General features: G+C 35.2%; 2 protein-coding genes across 2 annotated transcripts in view; one reads left to right on the top strand and one right to left on the bottom strand.

Moving 5' to 3' along the window:
• LOC128871971 (cation-independent mannose-6-phosphate receptor) overlaps positions 1-27,870 on the bottom strand; it is a 188,819-nt gene that overhangs the window by 146,607 nt on the left and 14,342 nt on the right. Inside the window, exons 7-8 of the mRNA XM_054114192.1 lie at positions 27,688-27,803; positions 25,803-25,912 (exon numbers count right to left, since the gene is read on the bottom strand). Coding sequence (XP_053970167.1) covers positions 25,803-25,912; positions 27,688-27,803 — 226 coding nt within the window. The remainder of the gene's footprint in view (positions 1-25,802; positions 25,913-27,687; positions 27,804-27,870) is intronic.
• LOC128855225 (protein toll-like) lies at positions 693-2,681 on the top strand. The gene is made up of 3 exons (XM_054089945.1): positions 693-957; positions 1,053-1,662; positions 1,744-2,681. The coding sequence occupies exons 2-3, from the start codon at positions 1,148-1,150 to the stop codon at positions 2,585-2,587; spliced, it is 1,359 nt and encodes a 452-aa protein (XP_053945920.1). The 5' UTR covers positions 693-957; positions 1,053-1,147; the 3' UTR covers positions 2,588-2,681.

The following is a 27,870-nucleotide window of genomic DNA, read 5'->3' as shown; positions in this document are numbered from 1 at the left end:
CAATGAAAATACGCAAATATTTGTATTCGAGCGCATTAAATTAAATAATTTAATAAAAAGAAATAAAAAATAGCGATTTTGCTTAATTTTCTTCATACATCAAAAGTTTTGCTGATGTCGGGTTTTTGAGTTTTGCACCCTTGAAACGTCAAAATTCGAAGTGCTCGAATGCTTGGCAATTGCAAAAATTGCAATATGTTCTTTTATATCGTACATGGAGCTTCACAATATAGCAGCACTGTTTGAGGCACGAACAAGCCAGTTCCCGCGACAGTCGGTTCTTCTAACCGGACCGACCCGGATTATATCCGGCCAAGGACTGTCACTTCAGCAGCATTCCCGGTTTATTTATGGGGAATGTTTATGCTGATACAACAACAACAACACCAACAATCTCATATATATTATCATTAACTTTAGCATTTATCAGTTAATTTTGAATCGATTTCAATTTGCTTATGAGTGTCGGAAATCTGCTTTTATGTGTTTTAAAGAAAAAAACAACAAATAAATTTTATTTTCTGCCTCGTTTTTAGATTAAAAAAATTATGATTTTTCAAAAAATTGCGCTGCTTTTTACTTAAAAGAGCAAAATTAATCTATTTTAAAGCTGATGCTCAAACATAAATTTTTTTAGTTTTGGAGGTCAAACTCAAATAATATGCACATGCAGTTCAAACATTAAATAGGTCTTTTAAACGTGAAAATCGCTTCAAAAATAACAAAATGCATAATTTCTTAAAGTTGTAACCTGAAGAATTTGCTATGAAAAAAATACTAAACGAAATAATGGAGAAAAACTATAAGTAAACTCGTGTCCTACGGGCTACAACAAAGCAGAATTTCTGTGTATTAAAAACAAAACATTTAGCAATATTTAAGAGCCTGTTCACTTCCACCACCATTGCTGCTAGAAGGTCAAGGTGAAGCATTTGAGAAAATTTGCAAGAAAATCAGGTAAGCAAAGTGAATGGCGATCGCAGCAAAAATATCTGCGGCAGGGTTATCACAAGTGCAGAGGTTTGAACATAACAACTAATTCCTATAAATAGCGCATACAAAACAGTGGTGCACCAGTTTAAAATTTCCTTCAGTGATAGCACAGAACAACGATTTTGCTGAATTTCTAAAAGTCGCTAAACTACGGATGCGTTTAAGAAGCATGCATTCTTTAAAACGGCTGGTGTCTATTAAAGCACCGATAATATTATATATTTTCATTGCATCTTTGTCCTTATGCGACGCCACCCACGTGGTGAACGTATTCTACACCAACTACTTCTGTGAATCTGCGCCGGTTGCGACATGTTTTAGAATCGACTGTGCATTATTGAAGCCGATGAACAAAGATAAAACGCCACAAACAAATCTGTCAACAGGATTATTCGCGAATTTGCCAAATTTGGAAGAATTGCACATCAGCTGTGGTTTGGAAACCCTGCCCATGGATCTGTTTTTCAACTCAACTAAAATTACTAGCCTTAACATGAACAAGAATCTGCTGACAACATTCCCGAAAAACTTGCTCAACGATCAACAACAGCTCCTCAGTCTTGACCTGTCAAACAATCGTTTGCAATCACTACCGGACACACTCTTCCAAAACACAAAAAATCTGCGCGTGCTGAAATTATCACACAATCAACTCGTCGAAATATCAAGGTAGGTCTTTGCTAACATACAACTGACACCAACTTAAATAAATTTAGAATGTGAATTAACTCATTTTTTTACATTTTCCAGTGAGCTATTCAGCCCATTAGCCAATCTCGAGCATCTGCATCTGGACAACAATAACTTGGTTAACATCAGCTTCAACGCTTTTCGTGACACGGCCAACTTGAAATTTCTCAGTTTAGAAAATAACCAAATCGATCTCGCAAACACCAATGGCACCATTGATAACATGACCTCGCCATTCCAGTTCCTACATAAAATTGAAGAACTCAACCTGCGCAATAATTCGATCAAGTACCTACACAGAGACTGGAAGACAAAACTGATGGAAATGAAAAAACTCGATCTCAGCTATAACAACATTCGTGCGTTGAATGTTAATAACATATTCCTTTTTTTCATAAGTAAAAGTTTGGCTGAAGTCAACCTCACACATAATCTCATAGCGGAAATTGATTTTGATGGCATCGACGATATGGGGTACTTCCTCAGCCACTCACCTCCACTTCGTATTCATCTCGACGACAATCCACTTACCTGCAATTGCGTGCTGGAACCCTTTTTAAAATTTGTATTAGGCGAAGTAAAATATGAACTGCGAAAGAATTTAATAATATCTGCGAATAAATTGATATGTTCAGGCCCGCCACTACTAAGAGGGAAAAAAGTAAGCGACGTCAGATATGAGGAGCTAGGTTGCCCAGTGGAGAACCAATATCGTCAGGGCGAAGCGAAATATATAATACCTTTCTGCGTTTTAAGTCGTCTTTTGAACGAACTTTATATGTCTTTTAAATGTTTCTGTAAACATGTAAGGAGATCTAGAGACGACCCTATAATAGTGGCGGAAGAACCTCTTATACCTCGTTTAGAACGACCCCCTCGCCTCAGACATATAGGTGAAAGATAAATGAGATAAAAGGACATGACAAGTATCTCATCTGGAACTGAATGGATTGCACTCCCAGAATTTTTCTGAAGATTTTGAATAAAAAGCTGAAAATTTTAATGACAATTTCTCGGAATGTGTTGAATTTTTTAGGATTTTGGAACTCTGATTTATACGATTTTTGTTATCTATTGTAATAAAAAATAGAGAGGTTTTCACACCCAGCTCGTTGCTTCGTTGCCTGGCCGTTTCACGAATATTTTTTTACGGAAACGCTTAAGCGTCAAATAACGAAGAGCTCCGGTGGCAAGCTTGACAATTTGATCGGTAGTTGACAAAATAATAATCAGCTATTTGACAATTGATGATCAGGTGTAAAGCTTAAATTTAGAATATAAAAAAGTGAAGAAGAAAAAAATAAGTAAGTTATTTTTACCATCAAAAATTTGATATTTCAAAAACTTTTTTCCAGCGGATGAAACGAAACTAATAGTCTAGGCAGACGTCGGCGTTAATCGGGATTACCGGCGGTGTTAATTCTGATTGAAATTTTAGTGTGACAGACGATTGTTACGCGTATTAGTGAGCAGCTGATTTGTTTATTGGCTAGTTTAGTCAGTAAAAGATGATACTAAAAAATATTTATTTATTTAAAAAACTCTCAAAGAACGATGCACAAAATCGGTCAAAATTGGCCCGACTGGGGATTGTAAAAGATCATCATTTTCTGACAGCTTTGACCTCGCTGAATCGAAAAATGACACTTAGAATGTTGTAAACCCTGGGGAAAGTGTTGAAAAACCACCCTCATCCCTTAATCTCAAAATATGAATATAAACTGTAAAACATTTTAATACAAAAATAGCACGAGTTTTATTCTCATATATTATTTAATTTTATAAGCAATTATAAGTAAAAAGATGTAAAATCAGATACACCCTTATCAGTTTTAAAAAACCACCCCTTTGCACCCTTACATTGAGTGAAGTAATTATCTATTGTTTTAATCATTTTTTTCATCCCAAGATTATTGTCATTAATAATATTTTTTCTCTCAAGCGAGCTGATAATTACCCCATAGAATTTTAATACCCCCTGGTATTTTTGAAACCACCCCTATTATATCCTTCTTACAAAATACAATCAAAAGTGTCCAAAAAGCCGAAAGTTTTTTCTTTTTCTAATCCATATAATCTTTGTCCTATATGAATGTTAAAAAGACTCTAGTAAACTTCAAAATCCCCAAACTAAAAAAACTCACCCCCTTTACACCCCTTATATAAAAATAAATCATTAAAATTCCCAAAAAAGCGTAAGAAATCTATTCTTTTTTGCTTTCGTTACTTGCTTCTTGACCTTATTTCAAAAACATTCTAATCAATTTAAGGAGCACCTGATGGCTTAAAAAACAACCTTTTTTACATCCCTTAAAAAATTAGTAATAGTCAAAACAAATTGACGTCGGATATATAATTATCAACCTTAACAACTGCAAGGCATGATTTAATTAACCTAATTTAATTTTAAAAAAGTCAAGCGTTAAAGGGTTTTAAATACTCGGTTTTTAGGGACATAAAGCAACATTTATTTAATTTATTCTGCGAGGGTAGTTGCCGGCAAATATAGTTTCTTGATAAATTCATTGAGTTATTTGAAAACATATTTTTTGTGAAAAACTAATTTTTTTATTATAAGGGGTGAAAAGAAAATTCGTTCTCTGATGTGATAGGATAATCTTGCTTTTGGTGAACTTTAATGATTTAATTATTATTCTTATTGCAAAAGGGATGGGTACTATAGAAAAAGGATTGAACCTTATTAGTGTTTTTAAGCAAATGATAGGGGTAGTTTTGTAATATGACCAGGGGCTAACAGATTCTTGTTTATTTTTACCAAGTGGTTTTGCTAAAAAAATTGCCAATATTAACACTATTTTTTTATCAGTATATAAGTTTTGACTATTACTAATTTTTTAAGGGATGTAAAAAAGGTTGTTTTTTAAGCCATCAGGTGCTCCTTAAATTGATTAGAATGTTTTTGAAATAAGGTCAAGAAGCAAGTAACGAAAGCAAAAAAGAATAGATTTCTTACGCTTTTTTGGGAATTTTAATGATTTATTTTTATATAAGGGGTGTAAAGGGGGTGAGTTTTTTTAGTTTGGGGATTTTGAAGTTTACTAGAGTCTTTTTAACATTCATATAGGACAAAGATTATATGGATTAGAAAAAGAAAAAACTTTCGGCTTTTTGGACACTTTTGATTGTATTTTGTAAGAAGGATATAATAGGGGTGGTTTCAAAAATACCAGGGGGTATTAAAATTCTATGGGGTAATTATCAGCTCGCTTGAGAGAAAAAATATTATTAATGACAATAATCTTGGGATGAAAAAAATGATTAAAACAATAGATAATTACTTCACTCAATGTAAGGGTGCAAAGGGGTGGTTTTTTAAAACTGATAAGGGTGTATCTGATTTTACATCTTTTTACTTATAATTGCTTATAAAATTAAATAATATATGAGAATAAAACTCGTGCTATTTTTGTATTAAAATGTTTTACAGTTTATATTCATATTTTGAGATTAAGGGATGAGGGTGGTTTTTCAACACTTTCCCCAGGGTTTACAACATTCTAAGTGTCATTTTTCGATTCAGCGAGGTCAAAGCTGTCAGAAAATGATGATCTTTTACAATCCCCAGTCGGGCCAATTTTGACCGATTTTGTGCATCGTTCTTTCCCAACTGTCAAAACAATTAATGTCATTTCGAATGTTTTAGTGCAAGCTAGCGTTACATCCAGGTTTTCTTGTTCTGCTCTTTCTGTCTGTCATTTTTCAGCAATGTTGCCATGAAAAATTTTTCTAATTCGTTGAAATTATAAAAATTATTTCTAATTATCAATCCGCATTAAATAAAAAAAAAATAATAATTGGCGCGTACACTTCTGTTAGGTGTTTGGCCGAGCTCCTCCTCCTATTTGTGGTGTGCGTCTTGATGTTGTTCCACAAATGGAGGGACCTACAGTTTCAGCCGACTCCGAACGGCAGATATTTTTGAGGAGCTTTTTCATGGCAGAAATACACTCGGAGGTTTGCCATGGCCTGCATAGGGGCGACCGCTATTAGAAAAATGTTTTTATTAATTTTGCTTTCACCGAGATTCGAACCAACGACCTCTCTTCCGAATGGTAATCACGCACCAACCCATTCGGCTACGGCGGCCGCCGCATTAGTTGCGCTTAATTCCTGAGATAATTCCGAATTAAGTCCTTAATCCCGATTAACGCCACCGTCTGTCTAGGCTATAACAGGGCGTTTATGCTGAACACTAAATGTGCATTTATCCACACAAAATTCTCTACCTAAATGTAACTAATTTCGTAATTGTTTTTGAATTCGGTCCGGTTTTTAAAAACGGGCCACCCAAAGTTGACTTTTGAATTTTTTATATATCATAGGCCGATATTTTTTGTATTGGCACAAAAGTGTTTGCGTTAATTTAAATTTTTCAGGGAGACAAATTTTTATGCAGGTTTTTATACGTTTAACAATATTTCAGCAACAATTTATTTATTATAAGTAGCAACAAAATAAAGAAGTTTCTGAAACTTTGAAAATATTTTTATGTTTTTTTTCGCTGTGCCTTTGAACAGCAAAATAGCTAAGTCGCCGCTAAACCTCGTTAACTCTCAAAATCGGCCAATGACATATGAAGTGAAAAGTCAAAAGTCAACTTTAGGTAGCCCTCTTGAGAAAACTTGACTTATTAAGAATATAAATGCTGAAAGCAACTCTGTAATCTTTGAAAAATTGGTTAATTCGAACAACACTTTGGCACCCTTGTAACAATTCACGGTTTTCAAGACAGTTCCATGAACATAAAAGTTTCCATCACCCAATCACTCTGATTATTTTGTTTTTTTGCTTTCATTTAGTAACCGAGTTTTCCAAAAACAAAATTGGATCACTAGTTTTGCGCCACTGTGTACGAGTACGTGCTGAAAATCAACCAAATTTATTCCGAAACTGAAATTGGAAGTCGGACGAATTAGTTTGAGGTGTGACGAAATTCACGCCATTTCAATGAGGTTCGAAGCTTGGCAAAGCTTCGAATTGGCAAACCTCCCAGTGTATTTCTGCCGTCAAAAAACCCCTCATAAAAATCAACTGCTGTTTGGAGGCGGCATAAAGCTGTAGGTCCCTCCATTTGTGGAGCAAAACAAGACGCACACCACAAACAGGAGGAGCAGCTCGACCAAACAACTAACAAAGGATGAAAACTTCAGTTGTATACATATATAAATACAGTATAGTATGTCTAATAGTAGCGTGACGGCCATAACTTAAAAATGTATGGTGACCATGGTTTCACATCTTCGAATCCTCCTTTAAATAATTTCTCTGTAAATTGTGGCGATAATCGGCACGAAATCATCCAAATTTGCTTCGATAACTATTCGACCGTCCATATTTTTTTTCCTTTGAGTTTTTGCTTAACTAGCGCCCAAACATTTTCTATAGGGTTGGCATCAGACGACTATGAGAGACTATCCAACATTTCAATCCCATTTTTCTGTTTCTTCACACTCTGCACACCTTCGGCTTCGATCTTTGGGACCGTTGTCTTCTTGTGAAAACCAAGGTTCGCTAGTTCTTCCAAACATCTTCGCAGCTGACGGCAATAATGGGTTGTGGTAAAGTTTATTCATCACAACTGCATTCAAATTGGTGATAAACATAATTTACCAGCTAAATTCTTCTTCGAAGAAACAGTCCCAAACATGGGCCTTAACTGAGTGCCTAACAATTCGTCGAAGTGATCGATTATCAGCAGCTCACAACTATTTGCCCAAAAGCAAGATTCATCTGTGAATATTACGTCTGCCCAATTTCGTTCTGAACTTACTTTAGCTCATGTAAGTCTTTTTTGAATATATGATAATGAGAGCAACGTTTTTTTTCGACGTGGTACGGAATTTGAGGTCTTCTGCACGCAAACGTCCTCGAATCATGTCTTCAGATTTATTAACACCACTTTTCCTTAAAACAACTTTAGCTTCAAGCAGCGATAAGTTCGGCTTTGTCACAAATAAATCAATGATCTTCTGATCTTGCCTTGGAGAGATATTTGTTTGCGGACCTCAACCATGGAAGTTTGTTTACCTTGCACCCATTTATTTATGAACGTCTTCAGGATCTTCAAATATTTTGCTGAAGAAGCACGTGACATTTTGGGGCCTCTAGGGTGTTGTTTTTTGTTTGTTCCAATCAGTTGTGAATTACATGGTGCTAACAATGGAAATCAACATTTTCCTTTTTTCGGCACATTTTACAGTTTTTTTTAAGTTAAAGCCGGAAATACCTGACGAAAGCCAGGCCGCTGAATGGTGAACGGTGTTTATGGTGTCTATACTGTAACAGCTAATTACGTGCAATTTTGGTTTCGTCGGTTCCGTTCAGGCATTTCTGATATTAAAGAAAATGTTATAATGTCAAAAATGTCGATCAAATCACAGAAATAATCGAAGTTAACCGGCATGTTAATAGTCTTAGCATCGCCCAGGAGCTAAAGATCGGCCATAAAACAGTTTTAAACCATTTGCGCAAAAGTAATGGGTTTCTTTTACCCCATAAAAACACCCCTTATATAATATAAAACAAGCAAATATGACCAATGTATGTATGTATGTATGTTAATTTATTGCAGCGTTGCTAAGGCACACAGCTTAATTGCCGAAGAAATTTTACATGAATTAAATCTCGGTAGAAGCTAAAATGCCAATTGATGTAGTTCCATAAGCTCGTGTAAATGAAAAACCAAACCAATTACAAGAATACAAGCAAATTCTATTCAAATTGTACATAATTTCGCTGGGAAGTGGTTTTTGCAAATGAAACGGGCATATATGTATGTATATATGCGTACATACATACACACAAATAGACTACACATAGTGCAATTCAACAGGATATGAAATAAAAATACATTCTTATATTTCTGCAAAGTCAGTCGAACAAATCGAACGTAACGAACGAGGCCAATTGACAAATGCGATTGATTGCATGGAAATTGACAATGTATTGCTTGTTCATACGCCTCAGTAGCACCACCAGTGACAGCCAATTTCAGATAGAGTAAAGAGTTGGAAAAGGAATTGAAAATGAAAATTGTCAAACGTTTCTATAATATACAACTGATTGATATAGGTACATATGTGTGGGTACATATGTATAAAAAACTGGAATAGATTTTTCTTTATCTCCTCGGTTGATGCATTTTTCCAATTAGTTTTTAATTTTTTCGCAGCAAACTTAAAGTAAAAAAATAGATAATTTTAAAAACAAAGATAAAGTAATTTTCCATCAAATTGAACCCAATGCGCTCACTCTTTCACGCATATCCGGCACATTGGAAAGTTCGCATTCGATATTGCTGCCGAGATCCTTTAAATTTGTTCGCTATCCCAGAAATGGTAGCCATGCTCTTCGGTACCGACTTTTCCACTTTGATTTTTTTTGGTGGCCTTTCTCTCAATCCAGCTCAAAAAACATTCACAGCTCTCCAATCGTCTATCGCGCTTGTCGAGCGGCATGAGCATCCGTGGTACACAACGAAAATTCTTCTTTTTTTTGCATGTGCAAATTTGTCTAATCTTTAGTATTTCTGCTATCGTCCATAGTTTAATTCGTCCATCGGCCAATACTGATTTTTCAACTTTTTGTACATTTTCTTCAACCACTACCGTCACTAGGCGTACCAGGTGGCGGCCGATTTGTTGAAAAAGAGAAGCCTAATTTTTATCGTCGTACATGAAAATGAAGAATTCTTAAGAACCGATGACATTTATTCAAAAATTGTACTTTTTTAACGTATTCCGTATTTTGAGCAAATAATTCAATAGCCGTGTGATTCTCCAAATTGCGAGAATTTCCAGCTTCCATTGCATTCCTTGTACGGCAGGCAATGGCAAATCTCCGAGTGTACTTCTGCCATGTAAGAGCTTCTCATACGAAAACCATTTGTCATTCGGAGGGGGCAGAAAACTGTAGGTCCCGGAAATGCCAGATTTTCCGTATTAGAAAAAATTTAGAATATATAGGGAACACATATAGGCACATATTTACATATGTATTGATGTATACATATTTGTGTAAGATCACAATCAATCACAATTGATGAGATTTATGTGTTATTATGCGACAGCGCGGCAATAAATTTAACTGTCGCCCCACAGATGTGCGTACTAAGTGCGCATGGGAATATGTAATTTAGGGTGCGACGACTTTTTCGCATGTTTCTAGTGAAATGTCATAGGCCTAAAGTTATGATAGAAAAAATAAGGAAGTGCTGAATGCAGTTTGGTTGGAACTTTTTATATTCGCATACATTTTACTAAAATTTAGTTCCAAACGGATGGACGGAATTTTGTTTTAACATATACATACATCGGGTGTTTGGTTTAGCTGCAAAACTTAAGAAACTAAACTATCAAAAACTATCGATATCGATAACTATGATTTGACAGCTGAGAATGGCAAACTGTGTTGACATTTCTGTTCAGTAAGTTTTGACAAGTCATCATAAATCGTTTAATGCCAGAAGCTTGCAAATTGTAAAAATTTTCTTTAAAAAAAATCTATTTTTTCTTGAAGTTCATAGAGCATTGGTGGCATCATCGATCTTTAATTCTTTCGAAATGAGAAAAGGCTGCCGTTATGGTGAATTGCGAGCGCTATTGAGCCATACCGACTGAATGTTTGCTTCCAAAAATTAATCAGCTAAACATAGACGATATTTGGCTGGCAATGTTGTTGTCACCACCTTAAGACCAAGCGAGAGTAATCATCGACAATAGGCCTATTTGATTGGTCAAGCGTTAACAAATGGAGAATATATGAAGCAACAGATATACAAAAAATATATGTTGATAGCACTGGAAAAGAGCTATAAAAGAGTATTAGTGCGACCACGTTCATGCAGGGAAATCTTTGCTTAAACTCGACGATATTTGGTTCCCACAGGCCTACGCAACTTGCCATTACTGCGCACTTAACAATCGATTTACATTTAACATCGATTTAGATTGACGCCATATGGCCAGATTTATTGAAAAAAAGTAAATAAAATTTGAGTAAAATGTTTGCGCAAATAGTTTAAAACTGTTTTACGGTCGATCTTTAGCACTTGAGCGATGTTACGACTACTAACATGGAATTCCTGTGATTTGATCGATATTTTTGCCATCAAATTATTTTCTTTAACATCAAAAATGCGTGAACGGATGCGACGAAGCCAAAATTGCAAGATGCCACCACCAGCACCATTCACAATTCAGCGGCCTGGTATTTCGCCATATAACTCACCCAAAATAACTCGAGATCCTTAAAAATTAATAATAAAACGAAATGCGAAAGAGACAAATACAAAAACGATTAAAAGACCAAACAGGGATTGAAAAGATTCAAAAGATAAAGTTTAATGAAAATGACAAAAACATAAATTTTATTTATTTTGAAACGTCGCTAAAATTGAAGGATACAGAGTCATTAAAGTAAAGAGTAGCTCAGTTGGAAGAAATGTTACAACAACAGCAGCGACTTTTACTCTGCAAGAACAAGCCGCAATAATGGCGCAGCAACAACTAGTAACAAGCCAGAGTCCGCAATTGAGTACAAAGAATGTTTTGTTTCACTTCCGCCAAATCCGACCTTTGGATGAGAGTCAATGCGTTGACGTGATTGGTCGAACTTTTTCAGGGTAACGCTTAGTTACGCGGGGACGTGTTAAGGGAGTACCGTCTTAAAATTGTAAAAAATTAAATAAAATCATGAAAATTGCTGGCAATAGCGTTCAAGAATTGGGAATTAAGAAGATGGAAATTTAGAAAAAAATTTCGCGCGACTTAAATTTTCTTTTATTTTTCCAAGAAAATTTTATTTTTCAAAGAAATTTTATATTTCAAAGAAATTTTATCTTTTCATGACTTTATTCATTCAACTCAACTTAAAAAACAAAACTACATCGATTCATATTTAATGTCATTAACTAGCATAGTACATGAATCATAAAAGGGAAGTGGTGAAACATATATCGGACAGCCAACAGTGGCGTGATCTCGATGCCTTTATGTACATAGATATTGGAAGGAATGTGTACAGCTATGTTAAGCCGGTGAATAATATAATACATACATACATTAGTAAATACCTTAATAAATACAGGGTACATAATATTGTAACATAATTAATAACATAACTCATAACTCGCGTGTATAAAACAATAAAAAGTTCTCAACGTGTTTCTGTTTTTTTTGTGGCGATTATTAAAAAAGTAATTATTATATTATTATTTTATTATTATTATTATTAATATTCAAATATTATTTATTCAAGTTGGCGCAAAATTAATCAATTTTGATTTTGAATATTTTTTTTATTAAATAAAACACAATGATTTTGAGTGATAAAAAACTTTATTTCGTCCTTTCCGTGCTGCATTGCTTGTCCGTTTGTATACGGCAGCTGTCTGGTTCACCCTTGAAAAAGATGATTGACGTACGACGCTATTTGCAAAAATTATAAATCTTCCGATAGGGTGAATAATTTTGCGCCACCTTGTGTGTTATAATTATTATATTTATTTAAAATATTACGTTGTGTAATATTGTGGGTGAAGAGAAAAAAACACATTTTCCGGCCAAATGTATGCCACCCTAATGCACACGCACATACTATACATTGATTTTTAATAATGATCGCATTCATTTGCGGCAATTGAATGTATCTTCCATCAAACGCGTGGAAAATGTGAATTTGTTAGAACGTGTCCCGAATTGGCAATTAACAGAATACAATAACTATAGCAAGAACCACCGACGCATCCGATGGCGGAGTCGGTATTTATGACAAAAGCCGTAGGCGGGAAAAATACTGCAATACGGCAGAAATATAATATGACTATGAATAGGATATTGAGAACGAAAATTTAGCGATGTATATGCAGGCAATAAGAAATACTGGTAAAAACAAGGACGATGTGCAAATTACAAACCGCAAACTACACATACGAGTATGTATATGATATTTGTAGAAATAGTGATAAATAAAGTAAGTATCGAGTTGGCAGCATTGAAAATAGTGAGTTATACCAGTTTTATGAGATAGAACTATGCTCGCTAGCGGCGAGTCTTGCTCAATAACTCCGTTGTTGCTTACAAATGCAAATTTTTCGTCAAGTGAGCGGAGCCCAGAGACAGCGAGCAAAGAAGTGGCGAATGGAATGCGCTGCTGTGCTGCTACTACTTTGTAGATTTACTTTGATGATAATATTTTAGTATTGACATATGTAACTGCGAAAGTTTTGAAAAATATGAGAAAAAAAGGTCATCAGACACCGTTAAGTCGACCTTGAACAAGAAAGAACACACACACACATATTCACAGTGCGGCAGTGACGTGAACTGTTTTTTTTTAAGGTTATAATATTTTTACACACCTTTTCAGCTCGGCTTTGAACCTTAAACCCATTCGTAAAATAAGCTTAAAGTTGTGAATGTTGCACCGGATGGTATAGTAAATTCGTATTAACTGTGCTTATCCTGAGATCGCTAGATGTTGAACTTTAAAAAAAACTTAAAAAAGGCAGAGTATAGCCTCGATATCAACAAACACAGCCTAGTACAAAACATGCCACTTCCACGGTAGCCAGCAGGGATATGAACACAGTAGAGGTGGCTGTTAAAATAACATACGTAATGAGTCAGAAATTTAGCTAATAGCCAGACATTTGGGTTCCAGGATATAGAAACATACAGGGAAGTGAAATTGCTGATGAGCTTGCCAGGAAGGCGTCTGAATTGGGCTCAGAGACCTCCTACTCGGTCATCGGCATCCCACTGACTGTTGTTAACGGAAAATTGCTCAACTTATTTTTCAGGAATGCACAGAAAAGTTGGAGCTCCATTTCTTCATGTGATATTTCGAAAACCCTTTGGCCCCAGTACAATATACAGCGGACTCACAAAGTCCTTTGAACTCCTCGCTATTCAATTTCCTAATTCTTAGTTGTGTTGTCATTGAACGATCGGCACACTCGCGGAAAACTAGGTTTACCATTTAACCCCCATTGCAGTAGATGTGGAGATCTTTCAGAGAAGGAGACTGTTTTTTCTCTGTAAATGTCTGAGTTTGGCAACTAAACGATTAAGTTCACTGGATGTTGCTTTCTTCGACAACCTGGGACAGTACGTCAACCTAAATCCCATCAATCTTCTTCATTACATCAACAGGTCTGGCTGGCTGTAGATATCTGCCTGTTGTAGGTCTCATAATAGTATCAAAACGGCGCTTTAGTGCCACTTGGTAGCCTGAATGGTACTTCAACCTTTTCACGTACCCACCCACCTAAACCATTTACAAAATAAGTCGGTTTTCGCTTGAACATTCGTATTAAACACATTCGAAAATCGAATAATCAGCCAAAACGGTGAAATAAATGCCGAAATTGGCGAAACTGTACTGAAATATTGGATTAACGCAATAGACTACTATAAAACCAGATATGGGAGTCATTTTAATGAAATTTGGACTATGTTTATTATTAAGTTTTACTATTTGAAAAAACAAATAATTAAAAAGTATTTATTTTATAAATTAAATTTGAAATGCTAGATGAACCACCCTGCACATAGTACAAACACATGAATTGAGAGTCGCTCAAAATCATACGGTCATATTTTTTGCATCCTTTGCAATATTTACAAAGTAAAGTTACCACTTATAAAAAAATATGAGGCCAAGTTTAAAGTTCGAAACATAAAAATTACTGAAGTTGTTTTACTTCATTTTTTCATGGATCGTTTTTCCAAGAGCAGCGAAATTTCTGAACGGTTCGAAAGTATTGAACTTGAGTTGATTTAAGGGGTTATACGCAGTTATGACTTTCAAAAAAATCGATTTTTTTATTGCATTTTTGTAATGTACATATATTCAAAAGTATACGCACGAAATTTGAAGTAGATCTAAGCAATACTTTCGGAGTTATACCTAAATATGTAGAGATGCCTCGGCACGTTTTAAGGTAGGTATTGAAACTTTAAACGTGTTTTTTTCAAAACGGCATTTTTCAAGTCGATGTACACGATATCTCGAAAACGGCTTGTTTGATCGGTCAACCGTTTTAACTCAATCTTTAAAGATACATTTTCTAGTAATTAATCGTTCCTTTTGTAAATCTGATACTTATTTTCCATTTTATAATCAATTTACGGCCAAATTTTAACGTAAAAATCGAAATTATTTCTTTTAAAAGCTGCCATTTTGTGAAAATTCACTATTTTGATTAGCCGAACGATTAATTACTAGATAATCTAATATATTAACAAAATTTGTTTGGTTTTTTGATTTCAGATAATCCAATCCTGAGTTACGATGTACACCGTAAATCGTCTTTTTTTAAAGGAGGTTCCAGAAATCGCCTGCAGCGCGCTCTATAATCAACATTTTCATAAATAAAAAATTTTGTTACGTTCTTGAAGGATGCTTTTATAACCGCCAAAAATTTTCAAATTAAAATATTCTGAAGTTTCTTCAGGATAAATCCTTGACAACCCGTCTTTTATTTGCTTCATAACTGCGTATAACCCCTGAAAATTTAACAGAAGAAGTTGGTTAACAAAATGTCGTTATCAAATCCTATAAAAAAATATGTATTTAGCAAACTGTAGTTTTCGGTTTTCGATTTGTCTAGAACTTGGGTACTCAGCTTTGGTAGGGCGCACTGGCTACACTCAGTAGTTGGGCTACCAGTTGCGGTCTCACAGTCAACTCTGATAAAGCGAAGTTGATGCTATTCACCAGAAAATACAAACCTCCACCTTTTAAGCTTCCAAGACTAAACAACCAGTGTCGTACTCCCTCATCGGAAGTCAAGTATCTTAGTGTAATACTTGACCCCAAGCTCCACTGGAAGCTGCACATAGAAAATCGAGTTAAGAAGGTCAGTATAGTCTTCTACGCCTGCAAATCTATGTTTGGCAAAAAATGGGATCTCAAGCCACGTGTCGTACTTTGGATGTACACCTTAGTGGTTCTGCCAATTTTGACATATGGTTGCCTAATTTGGTGGGTAGCTCTACATAAGGGCTACAACATCACTATACTAGAGAGAGTGCAGGGAACTGCATGTGTGGACATCACTGGTGCTTGTAAAACATGTCCAACTGCTGCGCTCAACGTTATTCTGCACTTACTTCCTGTGGATCTGCAGGTTCAATCCATTGCTGCTCAGAGTACTATTAGATTGAAGGAGATTGACCTTTGGAGACAACTTCCTGTAGGACATAGTAGCATCTTGAAGCAGATCCCCCTTCCTTCTCTGTTCTTCGCACTGATCTCTCCATTCGCAAACTGGGTTTTGAGAGTAGTGCTAGGGTTATCTTTCCGAGCAGGCAAGATTGGAAAGAGGGGAGAGTCGGCTCGGATATAGATATCTCTGTTTTCACAGACTCCAAATGGAGTCTGGAGTGGGAGCGGGGGTTTACCCTAAATCAGCCAGCATTTCGGTCTCCTTCAAACTGCCGGAAACAAGCAGCGTTTTTCAAGCAGAGATCTCCGCGATCCTGCATGCATGCAAAATACTTCGGGATCGCTGTTGGGAGGGAGACATTAATATTTTTTCCGATAGTCAAGCTGCGATCAAGGACCTGTCGTCGCCGTATTGTATCTCTCTTCTGATGAACTCCTGTAAGGAGGAACTCAAACGTCTCGAACGTGCAGGAAACATTTCCCTTATCTGGGTTCCTGGGCACAGGAATATAGAGGGAAATGAAATTGCCGATGAGCTTGCCAGGAAGGGGTCGACAGAACCGGTTTCAGCTGTCCCCTTCTCAGGTATCGATGTCCCCTTGACCGTTGTTAAAGGAAAACTACACAATTTCTTTCTTAAAAAAGCGCAAGACAGATGGAGGTCTGTCTCATCGTATGCTATTTCGAAAACACTATGGCATCAATACGATAGAAACAGAACGCTTAAGGTGTTGGGAATCCCCCGCCATTCAATTTCCAAACTCATTGCGGTCTTCACTGGTCACTGGATGATCGGTATTCAAGCTTGGGCAAGAAGCTCAGCCACACGATGAAAAGAACTCAGCGAATATAAAGGAACCTGCTAATTTGCTGATCTAACAGATGTGACGGTGGTTCGTTTACGTCAAAACTGGGAGTGTGTTGGTGATATAAGAAAAAATCAAAGCAGTCAAGGCTCATGTTACTTCGTTGCCGTCTGAACGACTGATTGGACGAGCGTAAGAATATGCCTGAAATGACCAGGCACAAATACTGAGTACCCTGTGACGTGACGACCGAAGTTACTCTTACAATTTTGCTTCGGATGGCCAAACCTTGTAATCTATCTGCATTTGTATTGACTACACATATTTTTATAATAAATTCACATTACAAAAAATAGCTGTGTGATTTTCGTTGGCACTCACTGTATTTATCTACAATTATATCACAATCAATTACGTGGCATTCTATATGGCGCCCATCAGCATAGATAGGGAGGTGCCAATGTGTCCACCGGTACGTGTGAGTATTACAGCGAAAATACGCCAGCAAATGTCCATATGTATCCATACACTCATACATACATACATACATATGCTTACGGGTGGAAATATCTGCAGTGCACAGCGAAATTGAAAGCGGATTAATTTAAACGCATTTTCCAACACTAATTGTCGATTCTAACCTAACATTCCGCCATTACAGTTATTCGTTAGCAATAGTCGCTCCTATGTTCAGCTATTTGTTTTTTCTTTATATATATAGTATATGTGCATATGCATACACACACATACATACATGCATACACACACATACATTTTTCCCTTCAGTTAGATGGCAAAATTTAAATTCAACACACAACACTGCTTGAAATTAAGTTAATAGCATACAACCAATGTGAATATTGGCAATAAATTGGCAGCTGTAGGCGATAACTGCCCTGAGCTGCATACAACTTTACATACATCCGGATTTATCTATGCACGTATGAATGTATGTTTGCATGTAGACAACTACACACATTCCCATGTATGAAACTCAAACCTCAGCTTGGCCCTAAATGGGGTGTCATGATTTGTGCTACTTCTCGCCACTCAACCGAAAAGCCATAAAAATCAGCCATTCCATTCCATTCGCTGTAACCGAGTATGTATCAAATATATGTGTAAGTGTGTGGTCTATTTTCGTTTTTATCTCTATCAAGGCCTGAAAGGTTGCATATTTTAAAGTGAGACCGGCTTGTTTTTCTACTTCAGTGAACTTAAGTAGCTATTAAAATATAATTGATGACCAGAAGTGGACAGAAAGGCGATTGCGGTGGTTTATCAAAAACAAAAAAAAGAAAATATGTAATATGTAATAAACAATCCAACATCCAACTACATACATAGCTATTGTGAATAAGTGTCGGCACATATAGGTATATATTTGGCCTATTTGTGCTGTGCGTCTTGATGTTGTTCCACAAATGGAGGGACCTACAGTTTCAAGCTGACTCCGAACGGCAGATATTTTTATGAGGAGCTTTTTCATGGTAAAAATACAATCGGAGGTTTGCCATTGCCTGCCGAGGGGCGACCGCTATTAGAAAAAAATGTTTTTATTAATTTTGCTTTCACCGAGATTCGAACCAACGTTCTCTCTGTGAATTCCGTATGATAATCACGCACCAACCCATTCGGCTACGGCGGCCGCCGTGTCGGCACATATGGATTAATAATATATCAGGTGATAAAATTGAAGCTGACTTAATATTTATGTATATTATTTAGTTATATTATTGTAGTTATCTACAGTAAATAGTGAGAAACAGTCAGAAGTAATCAGATTTTGTTCGAAAAGCGTTCCATTATCTGGAGCGGAAATCAGAGAGTAGCTGTGACTCTCTTGTATCAGAAGTTACAACATTTAGTAAGAAGTATTTTTGCAGGCAAAATCTTGTCCAGTGTCAAAGGCAACTGAGAGCTGGCTGTACAACAAAAAATAAAGTAATAAACAGAAATTGAAAATAATCAAAACTTAAAAGTCAATTGAAATGGAAGGAACCTACGCAGTTTTAAACGCTTTAGTGGCATAGCTGATGGATACATCAAGTGATTTAAAAGGTTCAAATGATGACGGCATTTGTGAAATCATTATGGATCATTCTGATAGCGAAGGTGATGGTTTACTGGAGAACTTTTGAAAGATAGGAAAAGGAATTACGTTAAGAATTTCGTGGAAGAAGTAGTACCTACAATGTGCCGCAAAATCGGAAGATTTATAATTTTTGCAAATGGCGACGCACGCGAATCACATTTGACACTTATGAACTAGACAGCAGCGGTCAACGTCAAAATAAAGATTTCCATCAATTAAACTCATTTTTTTAATTGAGTTAAAATTAATTATTAAAAAATTAGTTAAAAAATTATTAAAAAAAAAATGGATGACTAATTTTGCACCACCTTGGGGGAACTATATTAGTATATAATTAACGTTTACATCCTTTTTTAGTTGTTTGGCCGAGCTCCTCCTATTTGTGGTATGTCTCTTGAGGGACCTACAGTTTCAAGCCGCCTCCGAACGGCCAATGGTTTTTTATGAGGAGATCTTTTAAGGCAAAAATACACTTGGAGGTTTGCACTGCCTGTCGACGGGCAACCGATATTAGAAAAAAACATGTATTCTATCATTTCAATGTTTCGTGCCCATAGCGAGTTTCTAACCAGAGCACTGTCGAATGGTAGTCTCGCACCAACCCAATTTTCAAAGGAAGCCATACAACTATCGCATACAGTGTCGGACTAAACATATGGGATTGGTGCCTATTATTGACACTACATCGCTTGCATTGAAAAATATTAATCTGTTTTTTTTTGTTTTTCTTCCCTTTATTGTATACATCTGTCCATTGACATGAAGTACGTTGTTTGACAATTTGGCCAGGATTATATTATATTATTCTGAATATAATAAAATTATTTAAAAGTAAAAAAGGAATAGTTATTTTAAGGGTATAATTTACAAAAAAAGTTTGATTTGTTTTACAATTTTCATAAAGTATAACATCTCAAAAATATTGTTTGAAAATTTGAAGTGAATCCGATAAATACTTTTCGAGTTATTCAACAATTAACAAAGGGCGCTCGGGCTCTACATAAATCGATAGCAAAACTTTAAAAGCGTTTTTCTCAAAACTATGTTTTCTGAACTGTTGATCACTGTAACTTAAAAACCGCTTGGTGGATTTCAATAAAATTTATACTGCTTTTGAAAAACATAAAGGGCTCGTGCCTGATCGAAGGATTTTGTTTTTTAAATTTCGATTTTTTTAAACAATTAATTGTCGATTATTTTCTCGAAGATCTGAAAAATATTTCCCGAGGCCGCTGTATTGTTAATTTTGAAAAAAAAAAGCTTCGATCAAGCACAAGATTATCTATCAATAAAACTAATTTCACTTGTCCGATTGATTTTAGATGAATCTCGAAGGACTTGTGATGATCACAGCAAGGGACTTCTGGAGAAACGGGCTCCACACAAATTATTAATTTTTTTTTTTTGAAATTTTGCTAAAGTCAAGTCGAAATATGCATGAAATATTAATGCTATGTTTTTATTTTTGTAAAATAAAGCAATTGATTAGCAAAAAATTTTATTGAAAATCATCATTTTTCGGGCTTCTGACTACCCCTAACCCCTTAAGAAAACATAAACAGTTGAAGAATTTTTCATAACATTATGTATGAAAAAATTGCACATATTCAATATTCAGTGCGACAAAACAAATTGGACTAATTTTATTATGTAATATTTTGTAGCAGAACCCTTACTTTAAATGGCATAACCGCATCTCCATAGATGCTGAAACAGCACATTTCGAGGGCCTATGAGTAGAGAAATTTGACATTTTCGGACGAAAAATATTCAATAAAGACAATCCTTCCTAAAAAAACCCAGTGCAGCTTTTCTGGAGGAATCTTGAAATCTCTTTAAGGATATTGGCGTTATTTTTGATATTAAATTTTCATTCAACAATCATATTAATTTTGTCGTTTCAAAGGCATACGCTATACTCGGTTTTGTACGACGTAATAGCACTGAATTTACCGATCCGTACACCATAAAACTACTTTATACCCCTTTGTTTGCGCTCGCATCTGGCGTATGATGCACTTTCCGGCGCCGTTTCCACCAGTTCCAGAAGAGACACGAGTGCGTGCAGAAGGTATTTCTAAAATTTGCCTTACGTTCATTGAGTTTTTCTGATCCTATGCTTTCGTATATTGCACGTTTAACGCTGCTCAATTTGAAATCGCTCGACAAAAAAAGAGGTGGTCGTCCTCCCGTGATTCGAACCAGTGCTGCCACAGAAGCCGTTCGGGAGATAATTCGCAAAAATCCCCTTAGAAAGCAGATAATCATTTCCAGTGAAATTAATGTATGGACCAGACCCATGTCAAGACTAATTAGAGATGATCTCCACATGAAAACCTTCCGTCGCTCAACTGATCATCTTTTGTCAGCGCGTTTGATGAAAATTATACTCAACCAATCTTCTTCGGTGGCACGTGGTGAACGGCCATGAAAATGTTCTTTTCACAGATGATAAAATTTTCAGTATTAAGGAAGTTTTTAATAAGCAAAATGACAAAATCTATGCTAAAACTTCTAAAGACCCAAAAAATGTTGTTCCAATGATTCAGCGTGGCCACCATCCAGCCTTCGTAATGGTTTGGTGGGGAGTGTCTTGTAAAGGCATTACATCTCTTCATTTCTGCAAAAAAGGGGTTAACACCGGGCAAAGGTACCAGGAGAATGTCTTAGAAGACGTGGTGAAGCAGTTGAACAGTTCTCTCTTCAATGGAGAGCGTTGGATCTTCCAGGAAGATTCCGCCCCAGCTCATAAGGCGAAAACCACCCAACAGTGGCTAAAAAACGATATTCCTGTCTTCATAGCCGCAGAAGATTGGCCCTCTGGAAGTCCAGATCTGAAGCCGTTGGACTACAGTTTGTGGTCAAAATTAGAGAACATAACCTGTCGAAGACTTCACAGAGATTTGGAGAGTCTCAAACAATCTTTGGTTCGATCAGCGACGCCAATATCTATGGAAACCGTGCGTTCTGCAAGAGCTGCATGGCCTAATCGTTTCAAGGCAAATGGTGACTATATTTTTTTTTGTAACCTCTTTTCGCCATACAGGTATGGACATATGGCGCCTTCTAAGACATATGAAGTCATATGAAACTTAAGCTTATAAAGTCGTCTGACCAATTTATTTGCGCTAATAATACTCAAATATCAGATTTGGCCAACTTGAAAAGATTTGCCAATTTTTGATAAGCCGAATTGAAGCAGTATTGTTTATACTTGTATGCAACTTTTCCAACGTTATTTGATTTAGCGGTCTAGAAATTTCAAAAAATCGATTTTTTTATTTTTTCGATATCTCGAAAGTATAGTATCTTAAGAATATTCTGTCAATTGTTCATGCGGAAATTCCCATTAACTAGGTCCGCGCGCTCCTGAACCTCAAACTTTAAACTCATTTATCTCGAAACGACATTTTTCGGCCTGGTGTTGTCAAAAAACTATTCAACCGAATCGTCTGAAATTTAAATATGTTGTTCACAACATCAATGGCTATCGCCTGTGCTCGAATCATATTATTATTTCAATTATTTCGTATTTTTTTATTAAAAAACTGAAAAAAATCGATTTTTAGAGTGTCAAATTCAAAACCGCGCCATTTTGTCAAACTTTTTTTAATATTTTTATTCTAGTAGCGAGACATAGCTACAGTCATACTGATCAATAATTTTTTTGGTTTTTGTGTTTCATATAAATAGAAGAGCCAAAAATTGACAACACCGTCCTGGTCCAATTTTTCGGGAGGGTCAACTTCAGCGCCAGTTTTTAAATTATTAAAATAAAAAACAAATTATTTTGTTGTGAAAAAATTTCGTTGTAAAAAAAATTTTGTTCTAAAAAAAATTTGTTGTAGAAAAATTTTGTTGTAAAAAAAATTTGTTGTAAAAATAATTTGTTTTAAAAAAAATTAGTTTTAAAAAAATTTGTTATGTAAAAGAAGGTAAAAAATAAAAAGCCTAAAAAATTTAAATATCGTTTTTTTTTTTTTTTGTTTGGAAAAAAATTCCTTAAGATACCCCAAATTTTCGAGCTCTAGACCACCGGGACCCCCTAATATAGAAATTACAGTGTATTCACTGTGACTACTTCTACATAATACAATTTCGAAGCTCTACTCGAGTCCTAAAAAAATGTTCAAGCGTTCTAATTTTTTTAACTGTGACTGTCATTTTCATGGAAATGCTTATTTGTATGTATGTGAGTTTAGTTAGGTTAGAATTTGTATGGTCGCTGTACATAACTCTAATTATGCATATAAAGATCCGATATTTAGATGCATCCGCCTATGCAACACTTATTCCCTAGTATTAAAATTTAATATATTTAACTTTAAGTTTAATTTATTTACAATATTTAACTAATTTAGTAGTTTCTAAGAACCTCTGTAGACAAATAAATTAGCCACCACAATCGTTTCTCCAAGCCAAAATGGGTTCGTCATCTATCGCTCAACGATTACAAATCTGACTATTTTCAGAGATTAATATTTCTTTACTTTTTTAAATAAGTCTCAGGGACATCTACCTCTTTTTGTTTTCATTCAACATGCTTCACCGAATGGGTTGATGCGTGACTACCATTCGGAATTCACAGAGAGAGCGTCGGTTCGAATCTCGGAGAAAACACCAAAATTAAGAAAAAAATGTCTAATAGCGGTCGCCCCTCTGCAGGCAATGGCAAACCTCCGAGTGTATTTCTGCCATGAAAAAGCTTCTCATAAAAATATCTGCCGTTCGGAGTCGGCTTGAAACTGTATGTCCCTCCATTTGTGGAACAACATCAAGACGCACACCACAAATAGGAGGAGGAGCTCGGCCAAACACCTACCAGAAGTGTACGCGCCAATTATTTATTTATTTATTTTTTTAAATGTTGACCGCGATTGCACTTCAAATGGTCCATCCGCTTAGTCCAATGTTGCGGCCGGCATCTCGTATATAAATGCTTTAATGTTATCTTCCAATGCGTTAATTGAAGCAAGCATAGCCCCACAAAAAATAATCTAAAGGCGTTATATCGCACGATCTGGGTGGCCAATTGACAGGTCCCGAACGTGAAATTAAAAGTTCACCGAACTCGCCTTTCAACAAGTCCATTGTTACGCGTGCTGTGTGGCATGTGGCACCGTCTTGCTGAAACCGCATGTCATGCAAGTCAAGCTCTTGCATTTTGGGCAAAAAAAAAGTTGAATATCATTTCACAGTAGCCAGTTTACGTTACGATTCGCAGCATCTTTGAAGAAGTACGGTCCAATGATACCTCCAGCCCATAAACCGCACCAAACTGTAACCTTTTCTGGATATATTGGTGGTTCTTGCAATTCTTCTGGTTGATCTTCACTCCAATATCGACAATTCTGCTTATTTACGTACCCATTGATCCAAAAATGAGCTTCGTCGCTGAACACAATCGATAAAAAAGTGGATCTTCAGCCAACTTTCCAAGAGCCCATTCACCAAAAGTTCTGCGTTCCGGTAGGTCATTCGGCTTCAATTCTTGCACCAGCTGTATTTTGAAAGGCTTCACACCTAAATCCTTTCTCAAAATATTCCACGTTGTTGAGTAACAGAGGCCCAATTGCTGCGAACGGCGACGAATCGATAATTGATGGTCATCATTAACACTGGCCGATACAGCTGCGATATTTTCTTCAGTTCGCACTCTACGTAAGCGTGTTGGTGGTTTGATGTCCAATAATGTAAATTTGGTTCTAAATTTAGTCACAATCGTATAGCCGCTCGAATAGCCGCTTCAGTGGGTCGATTAAACTGACCATAAAATGGAAGAAGCGCGCGATAAACTTTCTTAACAGAACACGCATTTTTATAATAAAATTCAATGATTTGCAAGCGTTGTTCGTTTGTAAGACGATTCATGGTTAAATTATAGACCAAACTGAAGATGTTTGACAGTGAAACAAAACACGAAACGTGCGTCAGCTGTTTAAACCAACTGTTTAAAAAGATAACAGCTAAAAAATCACCCGTTAGTATCGCTAGCCCTGTCTTACAATGTGTGAACCAAATGAAGGGCCTTGGTGTTGTATTTGATTCGAAGTTGACATATACATAATAGCTATGACCAGAGAGGTCAAAAATTTTTCTGAAATTCGCTCTCCGCTCACTAAATTTTTCACTACCACTACCTTCTTACTATTTTCATTGTCAACCAATTAGCCTTCTTTCACTTGAGGACAGAAGATCCATTTTAGCGTGCTAATTTGTCATTAACATCATAACTGGCTCTATTGACTGTCATTCTCTTTTAATATTCCTTTTAGAAGTCTTCGCCATTCAGAGTTCTTTAAAATAGCTTTTTCTAGAAGTGGTTATGGTGTCAACGCTCCCATATCAAGAACTCGTACTGAACCAAATTTAGTCTTCAATGCTATAGATTTTGATTTCACACAATCAACACCGACTTTAGCTAAATATTTACGTATGTTTTTGTCTGCGCTACATCACTAGTATTTCACCTTAGTTCAGGTATTTTATATTTGTCCTAATTTTAAGATTGATCTACATTTAGATTAATGTTAGTCTGTAAGGATTTTGTACTTCAAGACTTGAAATAAGTATAAGTAAAAATATATGTGTCTAGTCTGCAAGATTACTGTAAACATATTCTTAAACAAATAAATAAAAAAATTAATAAATGTGGTCGTTATATTCACAACTGCCTCGCTGAATTGAAAATAACTTTGTCTGAAATGCTTTAGCCTCAGTTTAAATAAAATAATAATAATAAAATTAAATTAAACAAAAAAACATATTAAATAAAAAATATAATATATAAAAATAATATATGTATATTAAATAAAAAGTAAATAATAAATATTAAATAAAAAATAAATAAATAAATTATAAAAATAAATGAGAAAAACCCCCGACTAATTATTAGCCATACTCTTATGTAACTCTTTGTATGTACATACATACATATGTCTATAGGGCATAGGTAATATGTACATTACACATTTAAGAATGTACATGCGAATATTTGTATGTTACGAAAATAAATTTCACGCACTTACCATCATTTACCAGGCATGGCAGACCCGCATTCGAACAGATGCCGAACGTATAGTTTTTTGCATCCAACGACAAAGTGTACGATTTACCCTGCAGTGGTCGCATATCCAACCTATGTGCAACATACAAGGGCATAATTTTAATGTAATATAAAGAGTATTTGCATTTTTGTGTATGTACACCTGTGTGCACCATAATAGCAACGCGATGTATGGGAAAGTTTGGTTATCATTTTATTTTTTAGATAATTTGTTTAAATTTTTTTTAGTATAGCTCATTTTTTTTTTGTCTTTTGTCGAGACAGACTAGCAAGTGCAGCACTCATACACAATTAAATCCATTGTACTGCAATATATAGTAGCTCATATTACAACAGAAAGTGTCATACTTTGCGCACGATTTTTAAAAATTTAACAATTTTTCATCAACATTTGAAACTTTCCACAATAAAATATATTTTTTTTACTGAAGATGTCACGCATTTTCTTCCATGTAACAAATGCTTTAAATTTTTTTATGAAGAAAATAGATAATAAAGCACAAGACCGCAAGTAAAAACAATTTGTAAAATATCAACACGATTTATGAGATACCTCAAAATTTCCCTTTTTTCCAAAATTCAATTAACTATAAAACTGCGTACTCGGCATTTTTTGTTTTTATTAGAAAAACAAAATTTCTTTTTTTACACAAATTGTTTTATTTTAACACGATTTTCAATATTTTATGAATTTTCCTTGCATTTAATAGAGCAAATAGAGTGAGATTTTTCGAAGTAGGTAGGAAGCGCTTAAATTAGTCTGAGGAAAAGTTTCGAAGACTCGGTAGATTTTGCTCTCGTCGTTTAATAATTTATTTCTTATAATATATTTAATGAATTACGGGGTTAAGGGTAGTCGGAATTTTCAAAAAATTTTCTTTTTCTTAAAGTACAATATCTTAAAATTATTGTGTGAAAATTTTAATTGAATCCAATAAATACTTTTCGCGTTATTCAACAATTAACAAAGGGCGCTCGATAGCAAAGCTTTAAACGCAATTTTCTCAAAACTATGATTTTTTAAACTGGTGATCACTGTAACTTAAAAACCGCTTGGTAGATTCCAATAAAATGTATACTGCTTTTGAAGAACATAGAACACTCGTGCCTGATAGAGGGATTTTTTTCAAAAATTTCGATTTTTTCAAACAAATAATTGTCGGTTTTTTTCTTGATAATCTGAAAAATATTTCCCGAGGTCGCCATATTGTTAATTTTAAAAAAAAGCTTCGATCAGGCACAAGATTACCTATTAACAAAACTAATTTTTCTTGTCCGACTGATTGTATATGAATCTCCAAGGACTTGTGATGATTATCGCAAGAGACTTCTGGTGAAACGGGATCCACACAAACAGCAATAACTTTTACAATTTTTTTTTTTTTTGAAATTTTGCTAAAGTCAGAAATAAAGCAATTGAAAATCATCATTTTTTCGGGTCTCTGACTACCCCTAACCCCTTAAAATGTGTAAGACGAAATAAATTCTTAAGTGAACTCTAAAAAGAATTTTTTAATATTGTTTTGACGATTTTTTTATTCCACGAATTTTTCGGAAATGTATCTATAGTGGAAAAAGGGAATTAGGTGTATATTATAAAAAAATTTAATTAAATAAAAAAAGTTAAAAAAAAAATTTTATAAAAAAAATTTCAAAAAATTTAATAAAAAAAATATAAAAATAACATTTCATAAAAATTAAATATAAAAATAAAATTTCATAAAAATTAAATAAATAATAACAGCTTTGCATTATGTCACGCTGCTTTTATGTTGAGCACAGGTGTAGATTTGTATATATGCTTAAGTAAGATAAAATCCATTTTAATAAGGGCACGCAATACTTACACTTCGCTGCCATGTGTTATAGTGGTACAAGGTGGGTAGGTATTGCAGGCCAATGGAGTTATAAACGAGAATTCATACACGCACTCATTAACTCCAACCAGTGACAGCTGAGCACTCTAAGATAAACGCATTAAAAGCATAAGCAAAGGATTCTTATGAAACAACATTTCGCACTAAAGATCT

Source organism: Anastrepha ludens, chromosome 2 (assembly GCF_028408465.1).
Source record: "Anastrepha ludens isolate Willacy chromosome 2, idAnaLude1.1, whole genome shotgun sequence".
In the NCBI taxonomy this organism is placed as follows: Eukaryota; Metazoa; Arthropoda; class Insecta; order Diptera; family Tephritidae; genus Anastrepha; species Anastrepha ludens.
This window is presented reverse-complemented; position numbering and strand designations above follow the sequence as displayed.

What these genes read in the sequence shown, in the direction of transcription:
- LOC128855225 (XM_054089945.1), top strand. Translation starts at nt 1,148, where the DNA reads ATGCGTTTAAGAAGCATGCATTCTTTAAAACGGCTGGTGTCTATTAAA. An exon ending in CAACTCGTCGAAATATCAAG is followed by an intron (nt 1,663 to 1,743) that starts GTAGGTCTTTGC and finishes TACATTTTCCAG; the next exon opens with TGAGCTATTCAGCCCATTAG.